The sequence below is a fragment of the Rhinoderma darwinii genome, chromosome 2 (genome assembly GCF_050947455.1).
Source record: "Rhinoderma darwinii isolate aRhiDar2 chromosome 2, aRhiDar2.hap1, whole genome shotgun sequence".
NCBI classification, from domain to species: Eukaryota; Metazoa; Chordata; class Amphibia; order Anura; family Rhinodermatidae; genus Rhinoderma; species Rhinoderma darwinii.
Window position 1 is genome coordinate 160,173,881 of NC_134688.1, and position 26,509 is coordinate 160,200,389.

The following is a 26,509-nucleotide window of genomic DNA, read 5'->3' on the forward strand; positions in this document are numbered from 1 at the left end:
GTTGAGATTTTTTGAATTTTGGGAAAAAAATTGGTTATGGTTTGAGCTTTGGGGCTCATGATGTAAGGGATCAGTATATCTTTGCTCACAACAGTGGGAGTTAGTGGAGGTCTGACTAGCTGGGAGGGGAGTCCTAAAAAAGACGTTGCTGCATATGTGAAGTCAAAAACAGAGGTGGCTAAGTCAGTATTGGGGATGGTGAACCCCTGGGTAGTGTTATGGTCCTCTGTGGGACTGCAGAAGTGGTCATCAGGTGAGGTTGGGTTGGTGAAATATGGAGTATCGTGTATTGATAGTTCAAGTAAAAAAGGGGAATTGTTGCCATCATCCTCGTCTATAGAGTCGTTGGTCAGAGATGTAGGGGAATGGAGGTTAGGGGAACTTCCATTGGTTCGGATGTGGAGGGTAACCGAGATAGGTGGATTGCTAAATCGGAGGATTTGAAAGCGTTCATAGGTATTTTGGGACTATAGTGTCTGTACAGGGAAGGTTTGTTTGGTTGTGGAATAGGATTTGGGGTGGGAATTGTGACTGTGTCATGACAAATGGTTTTTGAGACCAATGTTGAAGTGTTGGTCCTCAGAGGGTGGTTTTGGGTCTCCAAAGCATTTTGTTTTCTTTGTAATGTTGTTTCATTGGTTCGGTTATTGGGTCTGGACTTAGAGCTGTTCCTGAAGGACCTGCTATATGTCATGACCCTATCCCGTGGGGTTGTAGGAATGGATTTGCTCGAAATATTTCTATTTAGAGTAGTGCTGTGGTCAGACACAGTGATGTCCTTGTGTGAGATAGGTATGGTGCTGGATTTCCAGTCACCTGCAGGGTTAATGGCATAGTCTGCTTGGTCTCTTTTAAATTTTTTCACTTTTTTTAGAGAACAGAATCTAGATGCAGCAAGCATGGCAGCAACAACTAGTGAGAAGATGCATTCTACATGACTCTGAAGCACATACAGTGAAGGAAATAAGTATTTGATCCCTTGCTGATTTTGTAAGTTTGCCCACTGTCAAAGTCATGAACAGTCTAGAATTTTTAGGCTAGGTTAATTTCACCAGTGAGAGATAGATTATATATAAAAAAAATAAAGAAAATCACAGTCAAAGTTATATATATTTATTTGCATTGTGCACAGAGAAATAAGTATTTGATCCCCTACCAACCATTAAGAGTTCAGCCTCCTCGAGACAAGTTACACGCTCCAAATCAACTTGGTGCCTGCATTAAAGACAGCTGTCTTAAATGGTCACCTGTATAAAAGACTCCTGTCCACAGACTCCATTAATCAGTCTGACTAACCTCTACAACATGGGCAAGACCAAAGAGCTTTCTAAGGAGGTCAGGGACAAGATCATAGACCTGCACAAGGATGGAATGGGCTACAAAACCATAAGTAAGACGCTGGGTGAGAAAGAGACAACTGGTGGTGCATTAGTAAGAAAATGGAAGACATACAAAATGACTGTCAATCGACATCGATCTGGGGCTCCATGCAAAATCTCACCTCGTGGGGTATCCTTGATCCTGAGGAAGGTGAGAGCTCAGCTGAAAACTACACGGGGGGAACTTGTTAATGATCTCAAGGCAGCTGGGACCACAGTCACCAAGAAAACCATTGGTAACACATTACACCGTAATGGATTTAAATCCTGCAGTGCCCGCATGGTCCCCCTGCTCAAGAAGGCACATGTACAGGCCCGTCTGAAGTTTGCAAATGAACATCTGGATGATTCTGAGAGTGATTGGGAGAAGGTGCTGTGGTCAGATGAGACTAAAATTGAGCTCTTTGGCATTAACTCAACTCGCCGTTTTTGGAGGAAGAGAAATGCTGCCTATGACCCAAAGAACACCGTCCCCACTGTCAAGCATGGAGGTGGAAACATTATGTTTTGGGGGTGTTTCTCTGCTAATGGCACAGGACTACTTCGCCGCATCAATGGGAGAATGGATGGAGCCATGTACAGTCAAATCCTGAGTGACAACCTCCTTCCCTCCACCAGGACATTAAAAATGGCTCGTGGCTGGGTCTTCCAGCAAGACAATGACCCGAAACATACAGCCAAGGCAACAAAGGAGTGGCTCAAAAAGACGCACATTAAGGTCATGGAGTGGCCTAGCCAGTCTCCAGACCTTAATCCCATCGAAAACTTATGGAGGGAGCTGAAGATCCGAGTTGCCAAGCGACAGTCTCGAAATCTTAATGATTTACAGATGATCTGCAAAGAGGAGTGGGCCAAAATTCCATCTAACATGTGTGCAAACCTCATCATCAACTACAAAAAACGTCTGACTGTTGTGCTTGCCAACAAGGGTTTTGCCACCAAGTATTTAAGTCTTGTTTGCCAAAGGGATCAAATACTTATTTCTCTGTGCACAATGCAAATAAATATATATATAATTTTGACTATGTGATTTTCAGTTTTTTTATTTTTTTATTTTTTTTATATATAATCTCTCTCTCACTGGTAAAATTAACCTAGCCTAAAAATTCTAGACAGTTCATGTCTTTAACAGTGGGCAAACTTACAAAATCAGCAAGGGATCAAATACTTATTTCCTTCACTGTAGCTATACCTATGCTTGCAATCTCTGAATATGCTCTCTTTCATCATCTAAACCAAGAAACTTGTTCACCTTTGTAACCACATTTTTTTATGTTTTCCCAACGCATCCAAATCAAAAAAAATTAAGCAATTTGTTAATAGGTAGCGATTAAAATGTTTTAATGGTTTTGTTTCTACAGCTGCTATGCAGATTATTCTGTCGCTATGGTGACAGACAACAAACAAATCCTTGGTATTCTGCAGTCAGTCATACTCCCATCTTTCTTGCCTGGAGGAAAGCAAAATGCATCAGTTTAACGCTAGTCGTCTACGGTTCCTTACAAAATTCCTTGATTATTATTTTCATAATCTGAGACGCAAGTGACTGCAATGAACTTTCATTTCTCTGTATTTTGTAAGTCAGTGAAAGCAAAAAAGACGGCCGCCATAAATCTCTGGCCCCTTTTGAAAGTTTAGGCTTCTGCTGCATCCAACAGCATAAATAGTGAGGCGGTTAAATTCTTGACGAAAATAGGCAGAGAAATGTATCATTGGCATTAAAAGTTTTTTGGCCAGCTTACTATATAGCACCTACATGCAGGGGAGGCAGATATAGGGGATCTGGTAATAGCAAGAATGATCTCCATAACGGTCATTAAGTATGTTGCACTTTGCTTTAAAAAGATTCCACTTTTATTACAAATATAATATATGAAGTATAAACACAGATTAATGAATATGGCATTAGGAAAACAAACTGAAAATAGCTGCGCTAAATAAGAATAAAACTATTCATAGCTAAAGTAAGGATAATAGAGAACAACAATGTTAATAGTTTCCAGAGGCGTATGCTCCACAAAGCTTTACACCATGTATCCAAAAGAACTAGGACACCTTACTGACAACTGTATAGCAAGTATACCTGGATAACACAAATCCATTATCTTGGCCCATTTATAGAAATAAACACTATGACACATACCCATAACGATTTTGTGCATTCATTTGGGTTTTTCTCAGTCATTAAGATGCAGATTTACACGTCATTTGGATTATTGTTTTGCTGCATATTCCAATTACAACTCTTTAATATGCACCACTAGCCAATCACTTCACAAGTTAAAGTGACAGGACAAACCACATTATAGAGAGTACTCTGTTCAGCCTAGCCAGGGGCAGATTTAGGGGTGGAGGGGTAATGGGGGCAGTCACCTTACACCCGCACCACTGCAGAAATTTGTTTTTTGTTCGCTATTGATTTATTCAATAGATAATGGTGGATTCCGACAATACTTACCTTCCATGCACGTCAGGATGCAGTGTGCTGTAGCGAAAGAGGCCCGGGAAGTGAGTAGCGGTGAGTATAACGAGGCGTCTGATCTGAGGTCCGAACATTTTTTTCCCTCCTGTCTGGAGTCTTATAAATTTAGGGGGTCTGACCTGGAGTCTGATTAATTAAAGTGATCTGCTCTAAAATTTTATTAACATAGGGGGTCTGATTAATTTAGGGAGTCTGGGGTCACATTAAACTAGGTGATCTGATTTATTTAGGGGGACTGAGCTGTAGTCTGATTTATTTAGGGTGTCTGATTAATCTTTCTTCCTGATGTCACTTGCAGTTTCCCCTTTTCTCTTAGGGCTCATTCAGACGAGCGTAAAACCCGTCCGTGTGCTGTGCGTGAAAATCACTCACAGCACACAAAGGGGCCATTGTCACGCCGCGTGTGTCCGTTGCGTGAAACTCACTGCATGTCCTACATTGGTGCGTTTTCACGTACAGTTGAAGTCAATGGGTGCGTGAAAAGCATGCACAGCACACGGATGCACATCTGTGTGCGGTGCGTTATTTGTGCATTAATTCCATTGAAAAATAAAAAAAGATGTTCTTTGCGAATTAATGAAAAACACATGCCCCTCGCAAAGCACAGATGAAATAACACAATGCACACGGACCAGATTTACGTGCGTGAATCGGATACGCTCGTGTGAATGTAGCCTTACAGAGACACAAAAGCAGGAAGTAAATCTTTTCATCCTGCTCCCCGACTTCAAACGAATGCCCCAATGTTGTATCTAGCGTTTTGAGACTGGTGTCATTTGAAAGCTAAGATTCTGGGCTTTAATACGATACCAAAATGTAAATTCTATTTCTTATTCCTAGTCCAGATTATAACAAATGGATGAATAACATAAAAGTAAGTGGAATAGGCCTGTTATATAAAACAGCAGCATAGACATATATAATTTATTATTTAAAATTCATTATTCTAACTTCATGATTATGATTATCTAAATTTGCCTTTGATTTTAGATAAATGTTCTTCTATAAAAACATTGAGCAATTAAGACTGCCTTAATTCTGCAAGTGCACTAACCTTTAGCTTGGGATTGTATTCAGAATTTAAGCCCAGGACACTGTCTAGGTCAGCCAGAGGAAATTGTTTTTTCAGCACAGACTTCACAATATCCACAGTCAATGATTCACTATGATCCACTTTATTGTACATCTGTAAAAGATATTAAATCGCAAATAAAAACGAATAAAATCCAGGCTACAAACGTTTCAAATTGCCTCTGATCCAATAAGCGTTGCAATATTTATCATTATTGGTACTCTAGTTAGTGGAGCTTATGTTGCAAGATATGTCCTACGAAAAAAAATCATTCAGATTGTTTAAATATCATTTATCTGCATCGTTCTAGACAGTGGCTTAACTACCGCTCTAGCGGCTGCTACAGTGCCCGTGGCATGAGGGGGCCCGTGCCGTCCACTGGCACCCCCATGCCCGGTGGCGCCACTAGGGCTGCTACAGTGATAGCAATGCCACATTCAATAGAACCCTATGGCATTTACTAGGCTACTATTGAACCCTCTGCCATTTTCTAGGCTACAGGCCACATTCGGCCTGCAGCCTATCATGCGCAGGGACAGGATCCCTGGGCAGGCTGGCGCGATAACGTCACTGGATCATGGCAGCCTACGCAAGGATCCCGTTGGCGTTGATTCACTCCATTAGTCATGGGAACGGGGCCTAGGTGAGTATACAAAGTTTTAAGTTATATTTGTTAGGGGGGCTGTATGACGCTATCTACAGGCGGGGGGACTGTATGGCGCTTCTACAAGGGGGGGCCGATTGGTGCTACGTACAGGGGGGCTGTATGGCCCTACCTACAAGGAGGTGCAGCACTATCTACATGGAGGGCTGTATGGCAATGTCTACAAGGGGGGGCATTATCTACAAGTGGGGTGTGACACTGTCTACAGTGGGGGCTGTATAGCACTTTCTATAGGGGGCGGTTTGTCAGAATCTACAGGGGGGCTGCATGGAACAATCTACAGTGCGGCACGATCTACAAGGGGGCTGTGTGTGGCACCCAGGGGAGGGGAGGTCCAGTCAAAAAAATTGCTATGGAGCCCAGTCTTTTCTCATACAAGAACTGATTAAATGATGATTGCAGAGTTCAACACTTTGATGACCATGGTTTTCTGGTCTTAATGGCCTGAGGAAAATTTACATTTTTGGAATGCCGCATTCTAAAGGCGATTTTTTTGTTTTTTCTTAGTGTACCCAAATATTTTTATTCTTTTTTGCATGGCAAACAGTTTTTTTTTATTGTTCTAAATTGCAGCAGATATAATTTTATTTTGTAAGTCTTCTATAAGGAAAAACTATTAGAAACAGGGTAAAAATATAAAATGTTTCTTTTTGTTTCTTCACTTTCAGCCCTAAGGTAATTGGTTAAATCAATAATACGTATCCCCAAAAAAAGAGTCCTCTAATTCTCCAGTGCATATCTATGCCAAATAAAAATAAAAACTTCCCTTCGATTTAAAGGGGTTTTCCAACCAGTAAAAATGGATTACCTATCCTCAGGATAGGCCATCAATAGTTGATCACCCGGGATCTGACTCCCAGGACCCCCTCCGATCAGCTGTTTTGAAGGTGGTGTAGTGTTCGTACGAGCGCTGCTCCCCCTTCATTTTTACTTGCTCACTGTGAATTGTTGACACGGATGTCACGGCGATTCACAGATATTGCAGCCTTTTCTCCCATTCACTTCAATGAGAGAAGAAGGCTCCAATACCTTTGAATCGTCGCTATATCTGTGTCGACTCACAGTGAGCAAGTAAAAATGAAGGGGGAGCATAGGCCATCAATTTTTACTGGCTGAAAAACCCCTTTAAACATGTGTGATAATCATCCAAATACGGAACATTTTTAGTGAAGGCGCAAGAGTAGATGGGTAGAATAAACAAAAATTGGTAGCCGGTGATTATTTTTTACATTTTAGGGTACTATACGGTACATTCTGCATGATATGAACATTTTATAGCATAAAGCACCTGACGCTTATGCAAAATGTGTTTGTCACACGGAATGTGTAATATTGGTGTGTATATGAAAGGAGAGGTGTGGGCTTTTATTTTGGTATAAAAATTTTATTTATTTAATAATTTATTTCATTGATAACGGTGATATATTTGTAACAGTCCATTATATCACGGTTCCCAGTGATCTATATACAGGCATCTGCAGAGGAAACAGATTTTATCTTTTCCAGTCCCCTCCCAACTGGGATATCCCTGTGACATTAATGACTGTATGGCTTTCCCTGGCAACTGCCTAAATGCAGGAGAATATGTTTCTCTATTCAGAAACATAAAGCTCATTATGCGAGCTATGTTTAGGGGTTTTATTTGTGGCTGTCAATGTAGCAGCCCGATACTGCTGATGGCACAGTATACATATTTTATCAGGGTAATAGCATGGGTATCACACGATATGCCTATTCATTTACATGGTACGGGCAGGAAAGGTTTAATTAGGAAAAAGTAAGAACGATTGAATTCTCTTTTTCGACTGATGAAACAAATTTTGCAACGTTTCTGAATAACAAACACATTCATCAAATTATGTTCAGTGCCTAATAAATTTCCAAATATAAAATCTGAATTTACTGTATATTTTATTTTAATTCTATAGTGATCCCTAGAATATAATTTTTAAAAAACCCTAAAATCTACACTTGGGAGGTCATATAACCTGTAGTTTTCTATGCAGCAACGCTTACCAATGACAATTACCCTATTTACCCTACCATTTTCACCAGTTCCGTACCATCCTACAATTCCATGCACTGCAGCACTGTCTCTAATCCAGGAGGAATCTATAGCACTGAGGTTCACGCAGATGACAGAACTACTAAGCGGTTTTCTATGCTTTTCTGAGTCTCTTGTAAACCCTGGAGTCAACTCCTATGGGAGATGTAAAAAGGTTGCACCAGTGGTTTTCACCATTGCAAATTCAGTATGTTCGATCAAGAGAGGTCATTGCTTCCCATTTAAATGAACGCACCATGTTCACTTAAAAAGGGAGATGTTCCGAACTTTAGAAGACCAAAGACCATAGCAAACAAAAGACATGATCAATACATACACTAATTAAGGAAGAAAAAGCATGAGTAGTGTCAGATTCATCAGCCATGTAATTAAAGGCACGCCACAAAACAGCTCCAGCATCTTCAATTGTTTCACTGTTTTCCGTAGGGCTGACCACAAACACAAAACCAATCCTGAAAAGAAAAGAGAAAAAATGTATAAAGCAAAAAATAAAAATACAAATACAGTATGTAAACACAGAGCTATGAAAAAGTATTTGCTACCTTCCATGTTGTTTCTATTATAAGTGTAGGACTGGGGTTCTTTGGGCCCAGAAGAGCACAATTATTTTAAGAGCCACCCTACATCTACACAGAACATATGCACATTCAATTTTGATTATATTATGCAATTTATTTTTATCATTAGACACAGTGCTTAACATCAATAAGGTCTAAAAGATTATTTATGATTCAGCTCATACGATATAGACCCCGTGTTGCTAGTGAGTGACTCTAAAGTCAGCTCCTAATGGGTTGCCCTTTGTTGTACCTTTGAGGCCCTAATGATGTGAAGGGCCCCAAATGTGCCCGTTGATCGGATATCGGGTGTGGAGAGACGCTAGTGCTCGCTGGGCTGCACAGTTGCCGATGCAACCGTACAATGCCTGGAAAGAATAGTACATCAATGCAAGATTTATGCTGGGTGTGATACGGTTGCATTGGCAACTGTAGTGCCCAGATTTTACTAGTTTCTCTCTATACCGGATGTCAGATTTGGCAAAAGAATTGAAAAGACACAAAGTTTCAAAGGCAAAACAAACAGAACCGAGGGATGAGGAGGATTGTAACGAGCGGGTGTATATTACAGCGGACACCATGCTCTAACATCTGGGATCGGAGATTACTCCAATCCTAGCTGTTAATCCACTTAGATGCCACGGTCGACAGCAACCAGGGCTTCCAAGATGTTAGAAAGGGGGATGGCCCTATGGCTAAGAGTGACATTGCAGGGTGCCAATGAAGGGCTCCAGGACTGCTAGCTTTGTGCATTAATTAAGCCCTGCAAGAGGCAGGGCTTAATAGGAGCCGGTAAAAATATCACAATATACTGCAATACATAAAGGGTACCTATAATATTATATATATATATTAAAAGTTCAAATAAAACACTCTTTTGCAAAAAACGAAAACATATGATGGAACCAAATGAAAACGACAAAATTGCTGTTTTTTGGTCACCTTGTCTCCCATAAGAAAAATGGAATAAAAGTTATCGAAAAGTCATATGTACCCCAAAATGGTAACAATAAAAACTAGTTTGCCCCGCAAAAAAAAGCCCTCACACAGCTCCATCGACGGAAAAAGAAAGAAAGTTCTGGATCTCAGAATATGGCGAAACAAAACTATTTTTTTTTGGAATACATCTCATGGTACTTTTCTGGGGCTTCTGTAAGTATGACGCAAAGTCATAGGAAAATATGAAACAGTTTTTCTCCTTTAGCATAATTTGGGTCGATGGTAGCAGAATTACAACATTTCCATTTTGTTTTCATAATGGATAGTTCTTATTTTGCCAGTTACCATACAATACCTGAGAGGCACATTGTGTTGGTAGAATAATTCAGCTAGCTTCACATAATCAGCAGTATAATCTTGAGCAGGATCGACGAAGAGAACCTATGAAAATTGTACAAGTCACTTAATATCCATGAACAATTATTCCCTCTCTAGACAAACAGCATAAGTGATGCTTGTTTAATGATATAAACACACAATACATTTAAGTAACTGGAGAATAGAACCGAACAGAATTATATAATGTAAATTAATACTCTCCGATTTTCAATGTTTTCCGTGAGAGCACTTGTACTGGCAGGTATTCCAAAATAACCGGTAGGATAAAAGGAATGTACGGTTTGTCAAAAGACCTAAAAATAAAAATATCATCTGTTCATACCACCTCCTATATTGCTCTACAAATATTATATAGCTATGGACTAAAAAAGGTATTACATTTGGATGTGTCTGAAGAAGTGGTGCTGAAGAGTCCTAAATATGGCATTCAACCCAAATGTCATTTTTCTTTTTTTCAAAGCATTTATATCAGTAAAAGAGGTAAATAAATTGATAACTGTACCCCCCATGTTTTTTTGTTCTTATCACTGGAAGTCCACTTTATAAATTGAACCCTCTCTTCATTCTGGCAGTCAAAGTATTTTTGAATACTACACCATATTACACCAGCATAGAGATCACATTGGTATAGATTGTTTTAGACAGGCAAGTTCTTTTTTTTTTTGTTGCTGTTTTGGGTGCATATAATTTAACATTTAAGATAGATGACCATTACTCTATGTATTCTAAGTTTGGTTCAACAAAATTGTGGGTGGTCCGGGTTTTGCTTGAAACCAGTCTCTACACTGCAGACATCCTAGAGACCTCTGACAGCGGAACCCTACTCTTCTTGCTCATCCCTAAAACATATACTGTATGTACATCCAAATGTAGGAGGAAATGTTTCCCTTTACCTTTGTGTCACGATCGGATCATCCTTTTGCTCTAAAATGAAGTACGGAGAACGGATCTCCCATATTGTGATGCGTAAAGGGCTTGTGAAAGGGTCAGAGACCAAGACTCTGATTACTTTGTATTTCCCTCCCTTTTCTTTTTTGGGGTACTTCATTTGCTATTTACCAATTACCAGCATATCGGTTATGCTTCAGAAGGTTGAAATAATTTCCTTTTTCTTTAATTTTAAACAGATATAGTGTGGAAAAAGGAATAGATGACTAGTAAATATAAGGAAGCACAAAAGGCTTGACTGATTTCTATATAAATGTGCATATTTCCACAATAAATTAGTAGTAGTAAGTAGAAAAGGAACAGAGGTAGAAGTGATATAATTTTAGGTATTGCTAATCTCAAAGACCTTTCATCTTTACGCCTCCCCTGTGTCCATGCTTCAATGATTTGCTGGATTATGTACCACTATGCTTGAGAGATCTCCCAGCACTGAAGCATACTGTATATGCCAACCTCTCTATTTGTAGGATGCATCATTTATTTCAGCAACGGCTTTTTAACTCTTGTGCCAAGACGTTCTTAGGCGACGAAGCATTGTTTACTACTTCAAGCTACAGTTATTCCCTAATCCGCAGCTATTTTCTCTTATCCCCAAAAGGCTTAGCTACTTTCTCATTAGGAACATATTGCCCCCGAGGACTTCTTTAACGGTACAAGCCCGCAGCAGGATTAAAACGAACTTTTGGGATATATTTTCTCAACACTTCTCTAAACTTGGCAAACTGAATCCATCGCTACGGAAGAATCAACACAGTAAAAAAACTACATTTTAAAGGAATTCTAGAAGAGAACACCTAGATAAGGCACATAAATGTTCTACTAGAAACAGAACAGTCAGTTTAAATGGGTATTATTAAAAGACACGGTTATCATTGCTATTCATTTTTTATTTTTAGCAATAAAGATTCATTAACCTCCTAGGTCAGCTTGACTTTCTTCTCTTTCTGTACATGACAACTGAACAAAACATTCTTGTGTGTGTTGCAAAACTTGTAGTATGATTAAAGCAGATGGCAAAGATTTTTTTTCTGCCAGTCTATTGTACATCATTAATCTTAGTCATATTTTCTTCCTAACAGCAGCAACTAATTGTATTTATTTTCTGCTTTACTCATTAGAAATTCAATGGTTTTATTCACAACAGATGCCTCAGTTTTATATTTAAAATTTAGTGTTTAAAAAAAGAATGAACAGTGTACAAAAACAAAAAATGTATAATTGTTCATGTGCGAGACATAATTTGCTGCAGCTATTTCACAAGTTGTCTCTGTTTACTTTTTGAAACACCAACATATTCTGCATACAGTACCTAAAAATTCCTATACACCCATTGTATCAGCAATTTGTATCAGTAAGTGCCAAAATACATCAATACTTATTTGTTGTTTCTTATACATGTGCTTAGCATTGGTTTAGTAATAGTAGAGGAAAAAAAATCTCATGTGAAAACCATTTTCTTCTACACCGTTAAATTGTCACAAGTGGGATCAAAAGAAAAAAAAAAGAAAAATGTATCTAAGGAATGATCTTACACAGTAAGGCTGGATTCACACGAGCATGTTTGGTCCGTAAAAGACGGAACGTATTTCAGCCGCCTGTCCCGGACCGAACACACTGCAGGGAGCCGGGCTCCTAGAATCATAGTTATTTACGACGCTAGGAGTCCCATAAGGTAATCATGTTTTCAGTACGGGACAGTAGTTCCACAGAGAGGCAGGGACTTCTAACGTCGTACATAACTATGATGCTAGGAGCCCGGCTCCCTGCAGTGTGTTCGGTCCGGGATTAGCGGCCGAAATATGTTCCATCCTTTACGGACCGAACATGCCTTTGTGAATCCAGCCTAATAAGTGCACTTTCCCAGAGATGGAATCGAGAATTGAAGTACTTCTCGCCACCACTCTGCCTCGTTCCAAGAAGTAATTGAGAAACAACATAAGAATCTTTTTGAGAACCCTATCCTGTCTCTTAACCCCTAGGCGCACCACGACGCAACTGTACGTCCATGTGTCCAGTGTCTTAGCGCACAGGGATGAACAGTTACGGAGTGGTTCCCGGTGCACACCGGGAACCGGGAGGCCAGCTGTCCCTGACAGCTGACACTCCACTGTATGCCGATCAGCGGCTTATTTCCGCTGATTTTGGCAATTAACCACTTGATTGCGGTGATCGATTTCAATCACCGCATTCAGGGGTTTCTAGCTCATCGGCAGACCTCACAATGAAATCGTGAGGTTTGCAGATGGCTAGCATGGCGATCGGAGGGCAAGTATTGGCCACAGTGACTGCCATGTACGGAAGCCTATCAGGATCAGCCTCCTGATAGACTTCCTCTCAGAGTGACAGGACGTCACTGCCGTTCGCGATGCACAGTGTCGGCGACAGTGTGCATCGGGAACCGGGAGGTCAGCTGTCCCTGACAGCTGACACTCCACTGTTGCTGACCAGCGGCTCATTGCCGCTGATTTGGGCAATTAACTCGTTACATGCGGGGCTCGATTGCGATCTCCGCATGTAGGGGGTTTGTAGCACATCAGCAGCCCCCATGCAATTGTGGGGGCTGCTGATGCTTGTGATGGCACACGGGGGCCAGACAACGGCCTCCGGATCTGCCATGTATGCAAGATTATGAGGATCAGCCTCTGCTGGTCCTCGTAGACTAACTGTCAGAGTGACTGTGATGTCACACTGACAGTTGGAATACGTTACACTACCTAGGTAGTGTAATGTATTCTAGCAGCGATCAGAGCTGCAGGTAAAAAAATACATTTTAAAAAGTAAAAATTAAAAAGTTAATAAAAATGTTTTACAAAGGTGTAAAAATAAAAGATTTTTTTTTCCTATAATAAAGTCTCTTATTATAGGGAAAAAATGAAACCGTTAAAAAACAGTACACATATTTGGTATCACCGCGTTCATAACGACCCAATCTATAAAACTACAATGTTATTTTTACCGCACGGTGAACGGCGCAAACAAAAACAACTAAAAACCATGCCAGAATCACTATTTTTTGGTCACCACCACTCCCAAAATATAGAATAAAAAGTGATCAAAAAGTCGCATGTACCCAAAAATAGTACCAATAAAAACTACAACCCGTCCCACAAAAAACAAGCCCTTACACCGCTTTTTTGACTCAAAAATAAAAAAAGTTACGGCTCTCAGAATATGGTGACACTAAAAATAAATTATTTTATAAAGAAGTGATTTTATTGTGCAAACGCTGCAAAACATAAAAAAAACTATATACATATGGTATCTCCGTAATCATATGGACCCGCAGAATAAAGTAAAATTGTCAATTATAGCGCATTATGAACGCCGTAAGAAATTAAAAATTTAAACCGCCAAAATCACTGTTTTTGGCCACCAAAGCACTGAATAAAATGTAATAAAAAGTGATCAAAAAGTTGCATGTACCAAAAAAAAGCACCAATAAAAACTACAGCTCGACCTGCCAAAAATAAGCCCTCACACCGCTCAATTCATGGAAAAATGAAAAAGTTATGCCGTTTGGAAGGCGGGGAGTGAAAAACTAAAATGGAAAAGCAAAAAAGGATCAGTCCTGCAAAGGTTAATTAATTTCTATTAAAAAAATAAATTATTACCACATGTGGGGTATTGTCATACTCGGGAGAGATTGCGTTACAAATTTAGGGCGACTTTTTCTCCTTTATCCCTTGTGAAAATGAAAAAATTCAACATTTTAGTGGACAAAAATGTTTATATTTATTTTCACGGCCTAATTCTACTAAATTCTGCAAAAGACCTGTGTGGTATAAATGCTTACTGTACCCCTAGAAAAATTCCTTGAGGGGTGTAGTTTCCCAAATGGGGTCACTTTTGGGGTGTTTCCACTATTTTGTTCCCTCCAGGGCGTTGCAATCGCGACATGGCACTAAAAACCAATCCAGCAAAATCTGCGCTCCAAAATCCAAATGGCGCTCCCGCCCTTCTGAGCGCTACCGTGGGTCCAAACAGCAGTTTATTACCACATATGGGGTATTTCCGTAATCAGGAGAAGATGCCTTACAAATGTTGGGGTGCATTTTCTTCTTTATTCCTTGTAAATATTAAAAATGTCTATGTTATTTAAGAAAAAAGTAGATTTTCATTTTCACAGACTAACTCCAATAAATATAGCAAAATACCTGTGGGATCAAAGTGCTAACAATACCCCTAGATAAATTCCTTGAGGGGTCTAGTTTCCAAAATGGGGTCACTTTTGGGATGTTTCCACTGTTTTGGCACCACAAGACCTCTTCAAACCCGACATGGTGCCTAAAATATAATCTAAAAATAAGCAGGCCCCAAAATCCACTAGGTGCTCCTTTGCTTCTAAGGCCGGTGTTTCGGTCCATTAGGGCACTAGGGCCACATGTGGGATATTCCTAAAAACTGCAGGACCTGGGCAATAAATATTGAGTTGTATTTCTCTGGTAAAACCTTCTGTGTTACACAATTTTTTTTATTACAAATGAATTTCGGCCAAAAAAAAAGAGAAATTTGTAAATTTCCCCTCTACTTTGCTTTATTTCCTGTGAAACGCCTAAAGGGTTAAAATACTTTCTGAATGCTGCTTGGAATAGTTTGAGGGGTGCCGTTTTTTAAATGGGGTGATTTATTTGGGGATTCTAATATATAAGGCACTCAAAACCACTTCAGAACTGAAGTGGCCCCTGTAAAAATATCCTTTTGAAATTTTCTTGAAAACGTGAGAAATTGCTGCTAAAGTTCTAAGCCTTGTAACATCCTAAAAAAATAAAAGTATGTTCAAAAAACTATGCAAATATAAAAGTACACATATGGGATATGGTAACTAGTGACTACTTTGTGTGGTATTACTATCTGTTTTACAAGCAGATACATTTCAATTTAGAAAAATGAACATTTTTAAACATTTTCTCTAACTTTTGGTGTTTTTCACGAATAAATATTGCATTTATAGACCAAATTTTTCCACTATCATAAAGTACAATATGTCACGAGAAAACATTCTCAGAATCGCTTGGATAGGTAAAAGCATTCCGGAGTTATTACCACATAAAGTGACACGTCAGATTTAAAAAAAATCGGCTGTGCCACAATGCCAAAACAGGCTTCGTCCTAAAGGGGTTAAAAGCCTGGTTCAGTCACCAACCCCTGGGTACTTCCAGACGAGGATCTCCTGTATCTGACAGACTGGAATTTGAATACATCATGCTGAAAAAGAGGGAACTTTCAGACTCTCTTTCTGCAGTTCCTCCTATTCAAACACCACAAAATGTTGGAAGCAAGGGCGCTAAAGCAAGTAGTGGCTCCATTGCTAGATACAGTGCTAATGGGAAATTCGTCTCACATCTTTTATCACCATCACTTGTACAGTTTATTACCATTTTCTAAACTAACCTCTAAAAAGAAAGTTTTGCAGGCAGCTATCCTAGTCCAAGTGATTCGATTTTCTAGTTCAAATTACAGCAATGGTCTACCCCTATCCTTCCAAGTCCTAAAAGAATAATTATCCTGTCTATACAATTGGTTCTCCTCCAGACCACTATAAAATGGACCAAAGAAAGGAAGGTGCAATATTTTTTTTTAATTATTACTACTAAAAACGTAATGTCTAACTAGTTCGTGATTTTACATGGTTTCCAACAGAGAACGAGTATTTTATGAGCACTTCCTTAAACACTCATACATTTTAGCATTCATAGGATACTCACCAAATTAAAAAAGTTGCGTCTGATGGGACGTATGGCTCCAGGAAACACTGGTCTTAATAGCTCTTGGAGATTTGACGGCCATTTTGAATACTTGTGATCTGTCTCAATATCATTAACCCACTGGAAATACACAATCATCAACAAGCATTGATGCTTTTTACATTTCTTATCAATTCAAAATAAGCATTATCCATTTTAATGTGTATAAGCCCATTTATATTTCAATAATAGTGTCAGGAATAAACAAAACTGTAGATACATATTTAAAAGAAAATCCCCCAAAAAATAAACGGTTCAGATGTGGTGTATTTGTTGCCGATTTTCGATGTGGATTCTGCACTGTAGATCCACAAGTTACAGTACATGTCAATGGGGTTTTCATATACGCATTCACACAGTAGATTTCTCTTCTACGGTTTTGTGGGTATTAGGCAGATATTAAATTTCACACAATGTGCGATGCAAAAGGTGAAGTCTCCAGCACAATCTGTGGGAAAATCCACATGCAACACATGTGGTTTTTGCTGCCAAATTGTACCCAATTCGCATGAACTCCCCCATACTCTCCTAATGTTTGCAACAGCAATAAACACTTACAAATATGCATGTATATAAAAAAAAATTAAGCTTTCCCAGAGCTCATATAGTTGACCACAACTGTGTGTGTGTGTGTATGTATATGTATATATATATATATATATATATATATATATATATATATATATGTTTGTATGTATATGTATACACACACATATATATATATATATATATATATATACATACACACACACACACGTACGTATGTATGTATGTATGTATGTATGTATGTATGTGTATATACGTATACATACAAACACATACATATATGTATATATACACACACACACACACACACACACACACACACACACACACAAATATACACACAATTGTGGTCAACTATATCAGCTCTGGGAAAGCTTAATTTTTTTTTAAATAGTCTGGACAGCAACGGTAATATAAAGGCTGAAGGATATACCGCTGCTATTACACCAAATGTGAATAAAACAATGTTTTGAACATTTCCTGAGAAGTGCACAGGTAAGTCAAAGGTGCTAAATTGTATGCGATAATTACCCAACCCATTAATTCAGAAGTAAATGCTCAAAACATCTGGGAATTTGAAAAAGTGTCTTCAAGCGAACAGGTTGCGTTGATCATGCTGTTCTATCTGCAGGTTATAGAGCTGCAGCGGCTGAGCAGATTGATACATAGTTTTGTGGAGAAAAATACTGTATATTTGTAAATCTTTTCCCTTAAAACTATATGTTAAACTGCTCAGCTCATCACACGGAATTGACCATATACTTCAGCCAGGTTTTTTTTGTTCTTTTTATTTTAACTTTGCAGAGTTCCATTATTTTCATGGTTATGCAAGAAAAAAAAAGTTCCATTAAATAATTCAAATAAAAATACACATTTAATTAAAAAAATTATATAATAATATCTATGCGCCTGCACAAAGCATATATAATAATCCAGAATTCGGATTGAAAAATGAGCTGGCAAGTCAATTCAATGAATGTATTTCTTCTACCCTATCCATGCTTATTTTCATAAGAAAGTGATGTGCAAATTAAACAAAATTGTAACACATAATTTGATATATTACATATGAATCCTGATATTCGACGTGGGTTATAATACATTGCACGTTTATGCAAATATGTATTTTTTTTTTCTTTAAGATCAAGAAAAATAAAAAATGTCATCAATCAACAACCTGACATGTAACCATGTTTATATATATTATCAAGATTTCATGCATAGTGATAACATGGTAATTTGATAGCTCTGAGTTTCAATTTACTCATTCCTTCTGTGTATTTTGTTTTAATTTGCTACTCCATTAAAAGGACATGTGCCATTTATCATTGTAGTCTCCTAGTTAATTACTTTTCAGAAAAACACGTGAGAGGGCACAGAAAGAAAAACAAATATTCTGCTTTCCAGCGCAGAATAATTGCTAGCTAATGTTTACCAGTCTGAGGTCATTCTATTTCCACCAATCTTTAATCAAATATTAGTGTGCGGTAATTAGCAAGTATGCTGTGAAGGAAAACACGGCTCATGTCTAAGCGTGGTTATGTCATATCTCTGTTCACATGAAATTCCAATGTACATTTAATCTAGCTTTGATTGATTCCAATAAGTAAAGCCACTGCTATCATGAATATACAACTTATGAGAAAATTATTTAAAAGTTATGCTTACCTTCGCAAACCCAATCTTTTATTTTTTAATTGGCCCAATGAATCTAAAATGAAGCAACTTTACAAATAGTCTTGATTAAAAAACGCCCTATAATTTTCTTCTATAACTCCTATGCAGACCTTTATGTCTCCATGGCAACAAACAAACAAACAAACAAACCCTGCATAGTCTGGTTCTGCAGTCATATTCTGTTCCATCTGTACGTTTTGTTAACTTACAGTTGGTGGGTTATTAAGAATTAGGAAACAGATGGAAAACAACAGAGTTTGCTTGTTGTCGGTTACCACAGAGAAACATAGGTCTGCAAAAGAGCTGTAGAAGAGCGCAAAATAATTAGCCATTTTTCATCAATACTATTTGCACCGTTTCGCGTGCACCCAAGCTTTGTCAATGTCATCTTGACAAATGCATTTGACAAAGCGTGGGTGCACTCGAAACGGCCGTATGCTCAAGCTCCACATCCATGTAGCCCTTGTTTGTTTGCCGAAATAGTAAATGAACATTCAACTAAATGGTGAGTGTGATTGCGGAGACTTAGGGTATGTGCACACACACTAATTACGTCCGTAATTGACGGACGTATTTCGGCCGCAAGTCCCGGACCGAACACAGTGCAAGGAGCCGGGCTCCTAGCATCATACTTATGTACGACGCTAGGAGTCCCTGCCTTGCTGCAGGACAACTGTCCCGTAGTATAATCATGTTTACAGTACGGGACAGTTGTCCTGCAGCGAGGCAGGGACTTCTAGCATCGTACATAAGTATGATGCTAGGAGCCCAGCTCCTTGCACTGTGTTCGGTCCGGGACTTGCAGCCGAAATACGTCCGTCAATTACGGACGTAATTAGTATGTGTGCACATACCCTTAGAGTGCTCTAAGGGTATGTTCACACGCAGTGTTTTCAGGCGTATTTCAGGGCGTTTACTCCTCGAAAAACGGAAGCTGAACGCCTACAAACATCTGCCCATTAAAATCAATGGGAAAAACAGCATTTAGTTTATACGGGGCGTCTTTTTACGCCTCGGTTTAAAAAAAACGGAGCGTAAAAAGACGCTTCGTAAAGAGAAGTAGCATGTCACTTCTTGAGGCGTTTTTTGGAGCGGATTTTCCATTGAACACTATGAAAAACGCCTCAGAAAACGCCTGAAAAGAAGCCCCAAATTTAATTTTCAGCTTCAAAAACGCCTGAAAATCAGATGTGGTTTTCTATGAAATCAGCTCCTTATTTTCAGATGTTTTTTGTCCGTAATTGACGGACGTATTTTGGCCGCAAGTACCGGACCGAACACAGTGCAGGGAGCCGGGCTCCCAGCATCATAGTTACTTACGATGCTAGGAGTCTCTGCCTCGCTGCCGGACAACTGTCCCGTACTGTAATCATGTTTTCAGTACGGGACAGTTGTCCGGCAGCGAGGCAGGGACTCCTAGCGTCGTACGTAAGTATGATGCTGGGAGCCCGGCTCCCTGCACGGTGTTCGGTCCGGTACTTGCGGCCGAAATACGTCCGTCAATTACGGACGTAATGACCTCGTGTGAACATACCCTAAGAACCACAGCAGTGCCGATCTTTTGCTAACTTCGAATATTTACTATTTGAAAAGCTATTTTATGTAAGAAGAATTAGAGAAAAAAAAGTGGCTGCGAAGGTGGACAAAGTAAAAACTCTACAAATAGATATATTAAATGTGCAAGCAAAAGACACCTAAAAGGGCCTTGCAAAAGTATTCACCCGCCTTGGTGTTTTTCCTGTTTTGTTACAAAACAACCTGGAAATAATGAATATTAAATAAGATTTTATTTAATTGACCAGACAAAATAGTCCAAATTGTTGAAGTGGAAAGAAAAAAACAACAACCCTTGTTTAAACAAACAAATAAACACTAATTGGATGCTGTCCAATTAGCGCAAGGCAGCTTTTAACAAATGTATTTTTTTTGGGGGGAAATTCTTTCTTTATTTGCTTTTTCAAACAAGAAACATATCAAGTAAGGGAACAAAAACAGATAAACGGGGGGACAGGGGCACATAGGCCCAAGATATTGCATCAAACAATTTACAAAATCATATATGCGACATTAGGGACAGAGGAGGCGTAAGGACAGGGGAGAGAAAGAAAAATGAAAAGGAGGGGGTCTGGAGGAGGGGGGGGGGGGGAAACACATAGGTACATGATCCAGAATACAATTCAAAAACATCTGAAATTTCAGCTGGCCATGATGGTCCGATATTCTGGATTAACAGATGTATTTGATCAGAAGTCTTTCCCAGCGTGGTCTCACTGGGTAAGGCTGCCATAAGCTGCCTCGTGCTGATTAAACAGCATCAGAGGCAGTGAAGATGGCTCCAACCAGGGAGATTCACTGTAGTTCACGCCCTGTTGACTAATCACACTGAATAATATCAGGGCACCTAAAGTACGGAGCATCATTACTCAGGAATAGGGAGGGAGCCAGCTAAAAGTAATATATGTACTTCGGACCTGCCCGTAAGTCCTCTTTAAATAAGGGCCCTTGTGTGCAATCAGTCACATGATCTGTTACATGTCAGTATAAATTCACCTGTTCTCAAATGCCCCTGAGTCTGCAACACCACTAAGAAAGCAACATGAAGACCAAAGTTGTGGAGAAGTATAGATCAAACTTTGGGATGTTTTTTGTTTTTTTTATGACCCAACTCTGAACATCCCACAGAGCAACGTTAAATCCATTAATAACAAAATGGGGGGAAAAAATGGCAGTCAGTCAGTCACAAACCTGACAAGAAAAGGCCGCCCAGTAAAACCCATAGACCGGGCAACAAAGGCATTAATCAGGGATTCAACAAAGACACAAATAACATTGAAGGAGCTCCCAAGATCAAAGGGGAAATGTAAGTATCTGTATATTACACCCTTATAAGCCGTACACTACACAGAGTGGGGCTTTATTGAAGAGTGGCCAGAAAGAAAGCTTTTGCTTAAAGAGGCTCTGTCACCAGATTTTGCAGCCCCTATCTGCTATTGCAGCAGATAGGCGCTGCAATGTAACTTACAGTAACGTTTTTATTTTTAAAAAACGAGCATTTTTGGCCAAGTTATGACCATTTTTGTAGTTATGCAAATGAGGCTTGCAAAAGTCCAAGTGGGTGTGTTTAAAAGTAAAAGTCCAAGTGGGCGTGTATTATGTGCGTACATCGGGGCGTGTTTACTACTTTTACTAGCTGGGCGTTCTGATGAGAAGTATCATCCACTTCTCTTCAGAACGCCCAGCTTCTGGCAGTGCAGATCTGTGACGTCACTCACAGGTCCTGCATCGTGTCGGACACATCGGCACCAGAGGCTTCAGTTGATTCTGCAGCAGAATCGGCGTTAGCAGGTAAGTCGATGTAGCTACTTACCTGCAAACGCCGATGCTGCTGCAGAATCATCTGTAGCCTCTGGTGCCGATGTGTCCCCGCTCGTCTGACACGATGCAGGACCTGTGAGTGACGACACAGCGTGATCTCTCGAGAACACGCTGTGTCTGCACTGCCAGAAGCTGGGCGTTCTGAAGAGAAGTGGATGATACTTCTCATCAGAACGGCCAGCTAGTAAAAGTATTAAAAACGCCCCGATGTACGCACATAATACACGCCCACTTGGACTTTTACTTTTAAACACACCCACTTGGACTTTTGCAAGCCTCATTTGCATAACTACAAAAATGGTCATAACTTGGCCAAAAATGCTCGTTTTTTAAAAATAAAAACTTTACTGTAATCTACATTGCAGCGCCTATCTGCTGCAATAGCAGATAGGGGCTGCAAAATCTGGTGACAGAGCCTCTTTAAAGAAGAACTCAAGGAATTACTTTTTTCCCTATATATTGCAACATAGGATGTTATTAAAGAATAAAGCAGAGGCTCCAGTGTATGCCTGTTTTCGTTGATGTGCCATTTATGGATTGTCTGCCATCTTGGTTCCTTCTTCCCCTCTGATATGGTTCCCTTAATGTAGATTACATTTGACATCATGTCTCTGGCTTTGTAGAGGCAGAGGGTGTGCTGCACTTGTTCTGATCGGAGTCCTATCTAATTAATGCAAGTGATCGATCAGTGACATAAAACTTCTGTACTATAACTTACACTGTGGAGTCACCTATGTAGCTTCCTTCTGTCTTCCCCTGCCTCCTGCTTGTGATAGATTTTTACACAGGAGACAGTGAGGAGCAGCATCTTATAGAAATACACTGGACTCTCAAAAAAGAGCACATGCCGATAGTTTCGACAGTCAGGGGAGGTTTAGCAGCACTATATGCATGGGGAGGCATACAGAAGAACAATGAGGGTAGAGCCATCGCAGAGAAAACAGGAGGGATTTGATTGGCAATGATAAAATCCTGTAGTTCACTCACAGGAAGTCAGTCACACAGCAGAAGTGACCCCGTGTCTAAAAATGAGAGTATGGTCTTTTCTGGTTGTCCGACTGAGATCACATGATACAGCTGCCCATAATATAGATGTAACTGAGCTGGGAAGAAACAAATAACACTTATAGAAAATTGCTGGGGAGTTAGAATGATATGTGCAAACAAACAAAAAAATACTGGAGTGCTTATTTAACGGAAAACATAAGAAAACATGTTTTGAGTTTGCCAAACAGCATGCTGCAGACTCCCCCAAGTAAATTGAAGAAGGTTCTCTGGCCAGATGAGACTAAAATTAGTCATGGGAAATGCTGTGTGTGGCACAAATCCAACACTTCCCATCACCCCAAGAACTTAATTCCCAAAGTGAAGCATGGTGGTGGCAGCATCATGCTGTGGGGAGGCTCATCAGCAGGGACTGGAAAACTGGTCAGTAGTGAAGTAAAGATGGATGGCAGTAAATACAGGGCAATTCTTGAGAAAAAAACGGTTTCAGTCCGCCAGGGATTTGAGACTGGGACGTAGGTCACCTTCCAGTAGGACAATGACCCTAAACATGCTGCTAAAGTTTTACTGGAGTGGTTTATCAGGAAACATTTAGATGTCTTGGAACAGCCTAGTCGAAGCGCAGACCTCAAATCGAATTGAGAATCTGTGGTGAGACTTGAAGACTTCTGTACACCAATGCAACGTTTTTAACTTGAAAGTGTTGGAGTAGTGTTGGTAAACCTGGACGAATGGAAAAAAAAATCCCAGTGTCTAGAAGTGCTAAGCAAATAGAGACATACCCCAAGAGACTTGCATCTGTAACTAGCAGTAAAGGTGGCTCCAAGAAGAATTGACTTTCAGGGGGTGAATACTTATGCACAATAAAGTTCCCTGTTTTTTGTTTTTATTATGGTTTGTGCCACCATAAAAAATACTTTTGCACCTTCAAAGTAGAAGGCATTTCAGAATAGGCAATACGTTTTCCTTCTGTTACTTGTTGCTGTGATGTAATGGTTTTTGTAGTAATTATATTTGCGTTATTGTATTAGCAGGTAGCAGAAACCAAAATTAAGTTCAAAGCGTGGGGTAAATGTTTGACCTTTTAGAGACACTGTACAGACCCTTTTTTGTAGGGAACAAAAAATAACCACTTGATCTACACAGTGTGAGGACCTTGCCCAGCAAATCCTATAAAAGTATTGGTATGAGGACACTTGAAAGCAAATTTTATAGAAGTATTGGGGTTAACAACAGCTATACAAATTTTTCAGATATTGGAGTTAAAGGGGATATGTCATCAATATCTGAACGGTGCGGGTCAGATTCTCGCCACCCCCGCCGATCAGTTGTTTTGAAGGGGCAAGCACTTCATCTTATTCATTCCCTTTACTGCTCCTTACTGTGAAACGCTGACACGCTTGTAAACAGTAAGCAGCGCACACACGAGTGACGCGGCCTCTTCAAAACAGCTGATCAGCGTGGCGTCGAGAGTTGGAGCTGCACTTATCAGATATTTATGCCTATCCTAAGAACAGGTCATCAATTTCTTCTCACTGGAAAACCCCTCAGCTTTAAAACGCACTATTCATGCCAATCCACATTAAAGAAAAAATGGTCCCTTTAAATGGATATGGGTACATTTAGCGGACGCACAATTGTACAAAAACCTAATGACCGGTATTAGAGCAAATATTTTAAAATCCATAAAATATATATTTACTAGAATTATATTTTACAACCATGCAATTACAGGTATGCCTTATTAGAATTTTACATGTTTCTGGCTCCCTAAAATACCTACGATTTGTTGAAAGAGTACAAAATAAAAAAAATGCAATGCCCACCCATATAACTGAGTATATACCTCCAAAGTCAAGATGACTCCAGCTTTACATACAGATAGAATAACACTTTTAAGGCACAAAACGCATTTATTGAGTACAGAAAGCAAAAGGCATTTTGGGTACATTAAAGGGACTGATTAAAGCGGCCGCAGTGCTGCTTTCCTTTCAAAGTTTCTCACTGCACTGCCAGCCACTGACTGTGCGGGGAACTGCAGCACAGCTCCACTGATTTGAAGAGCTCTGCTGCAGCTACCTGCAAAGCCAGTTTCCGGGAGCTTCACCGTGTAGAGAAAACCATTGAAGGGTCTGCAGAACTGGCTTCATTCTCAGGATCGGGAAGGGGCAGATAGATGTGACAGTACTATTTTATTGCACATGAATAAGCAGCATGAATAACATACTTCGGTTAAATCTAAGTAACCAAAGAGGTATCTTGGCCACCATTCAAATTATTTTTGCATAGTGTACTCACATCAATGGCAGAATTCCGGATATCTAAAGCATAGTTTTCCTCCCCCGGATGGACTTGCAATTGCAAATATTTGATGATGTCTTCATTTTTAAGTCCCAGAACAGAGAGCCCATGTACAGCTTTCCCCTCGTTTTTCAAAATATCCAAGATACTATTAGAGTAAGGTAAGACATATACAGTATATGTAAAAACTATAAACAAAAGTTAGTGGACACATACAAGAAAAAGTTCAAATGTTATAAAGCAATAAGCCTTCCCAAAACCAATAATATTGTAATAGTGTGTACCTCACATTTTTCTTTTTTTTTAGAGGATCTGTCACTAGTTTATTGACTAATCTTATAGGCACTATGATGCAGATAACTACAGTGTAATTTATTTGCAAAGTTCTGAGCATTTTTCAAAATATGCTAATTTGGCTATACTCGCCAAATGGAAGGTTACCCTTTCTTTTCACTCTGGGCGGTGTAATATTTTCTGTATGGCGCGGTCCAATTAGCGTCATACAGTTCTCCTCTTCCCTGCCCAGCAACACAGTTGGATCAGATAGTATACAGCTTCAATTCCCGACTGTTTTCAACTGGTGATACCTCTGGTTGTTTCACACCTAGAACAGCGATCCTGGTGCCATATAAAAAGACTAGAATCTTATCTTTCATATGCCACCATGTCCACAGCCCGAGATATGGCTATATGAAGTGATCCCCCCCTTCCCTCCAGCCTCAGTCTCTCACACTGTGTGAAGCAGCTTGATGCGGATAGGACAGTGTCAGGGGTTGTGAGGTAACTCCACCTCAGGAGAATTGCTCGTGTTGACGCCCACTTGTCTAGTATAGGCTTATTTGCATATTTAGAAAAAAAGCTCATAACTTTTCAAATAATTTTTGGGTGACACAATTTTCACTAGCATTATCAGTGTGGCAGTGCCTATTAGATTATCTAGGAGATAGGGCATTACTAAACCAGTGACAGAGCCTCTTTAAAATAAAGACTTTTATTGATATTAACATTTTCTCATTACACTACTGTTGCCCTAACCGTAAGCAGCATGATATAGTGGGGACAGGTTCCCTTTTTACTCTGAACTAGGTTTTACTTCCGAAGCAGTACTACGGCCACAGGCTTGGGGAGAAGTGTTCGATGGGATGCTCCCCTCTAGCATCCCCTCACCCAGATTATCTTTACTTATACTAAAAGGCTCTCCCTAAACATAAATACTACATGCACATATACAAAAAAAATCTTACCTGAAGGAATTATGAGCATCAAGATCAATATGAAGACCATTTATATACAGGCTTGCATCTCCAGGCTGGATTCCATATGTGTCAGATAAATGCTATGTGAAAAGATGGAAAC

At 39.6% G+C, this 26,509-nt stretch overlaps 1 protein-coding gene across 1 annotated transcript in view; it reads right to left on the reverse strand.

The window, feature by feature from the left end:
- The window catches only part of UGGT2 (UDP-glucose glycoprotein glucosyltransferase 2), a 382,432-nt gene that overhangs the window by 258,000 nt on the left and 97,923 nt on the right, over nt 1-26,509 (reverse strand). The window contains exons 11-16 of the mRNA XM_075852393.1: nt 26,398-26,489; nt 25,151-25,301; nt 16,211-16,330; nt 9,514-9,599; nt 7,979-8,114; nt 4,916-5,047 (exon numbers count right to left, since the gene is read on the reverse strand). Of these exons, the coding sequence (XP_075708508.1) occupies nt 4,916-5,047; nt 7,979-8,114; nt 9,514-9,599; nt 16,211-16,330; nt 25,151-25,301; nt 26,398-26,489 (717 nt within the window). The remainder of the gene's footprint in view (nt 1-4,915; nt 5,048-7,978; nt 8,115-9,513; nt 9,600-16,210; nt 16,331-25,150; nt 25,302-26,397; nt 26,490-26,509) is intronic.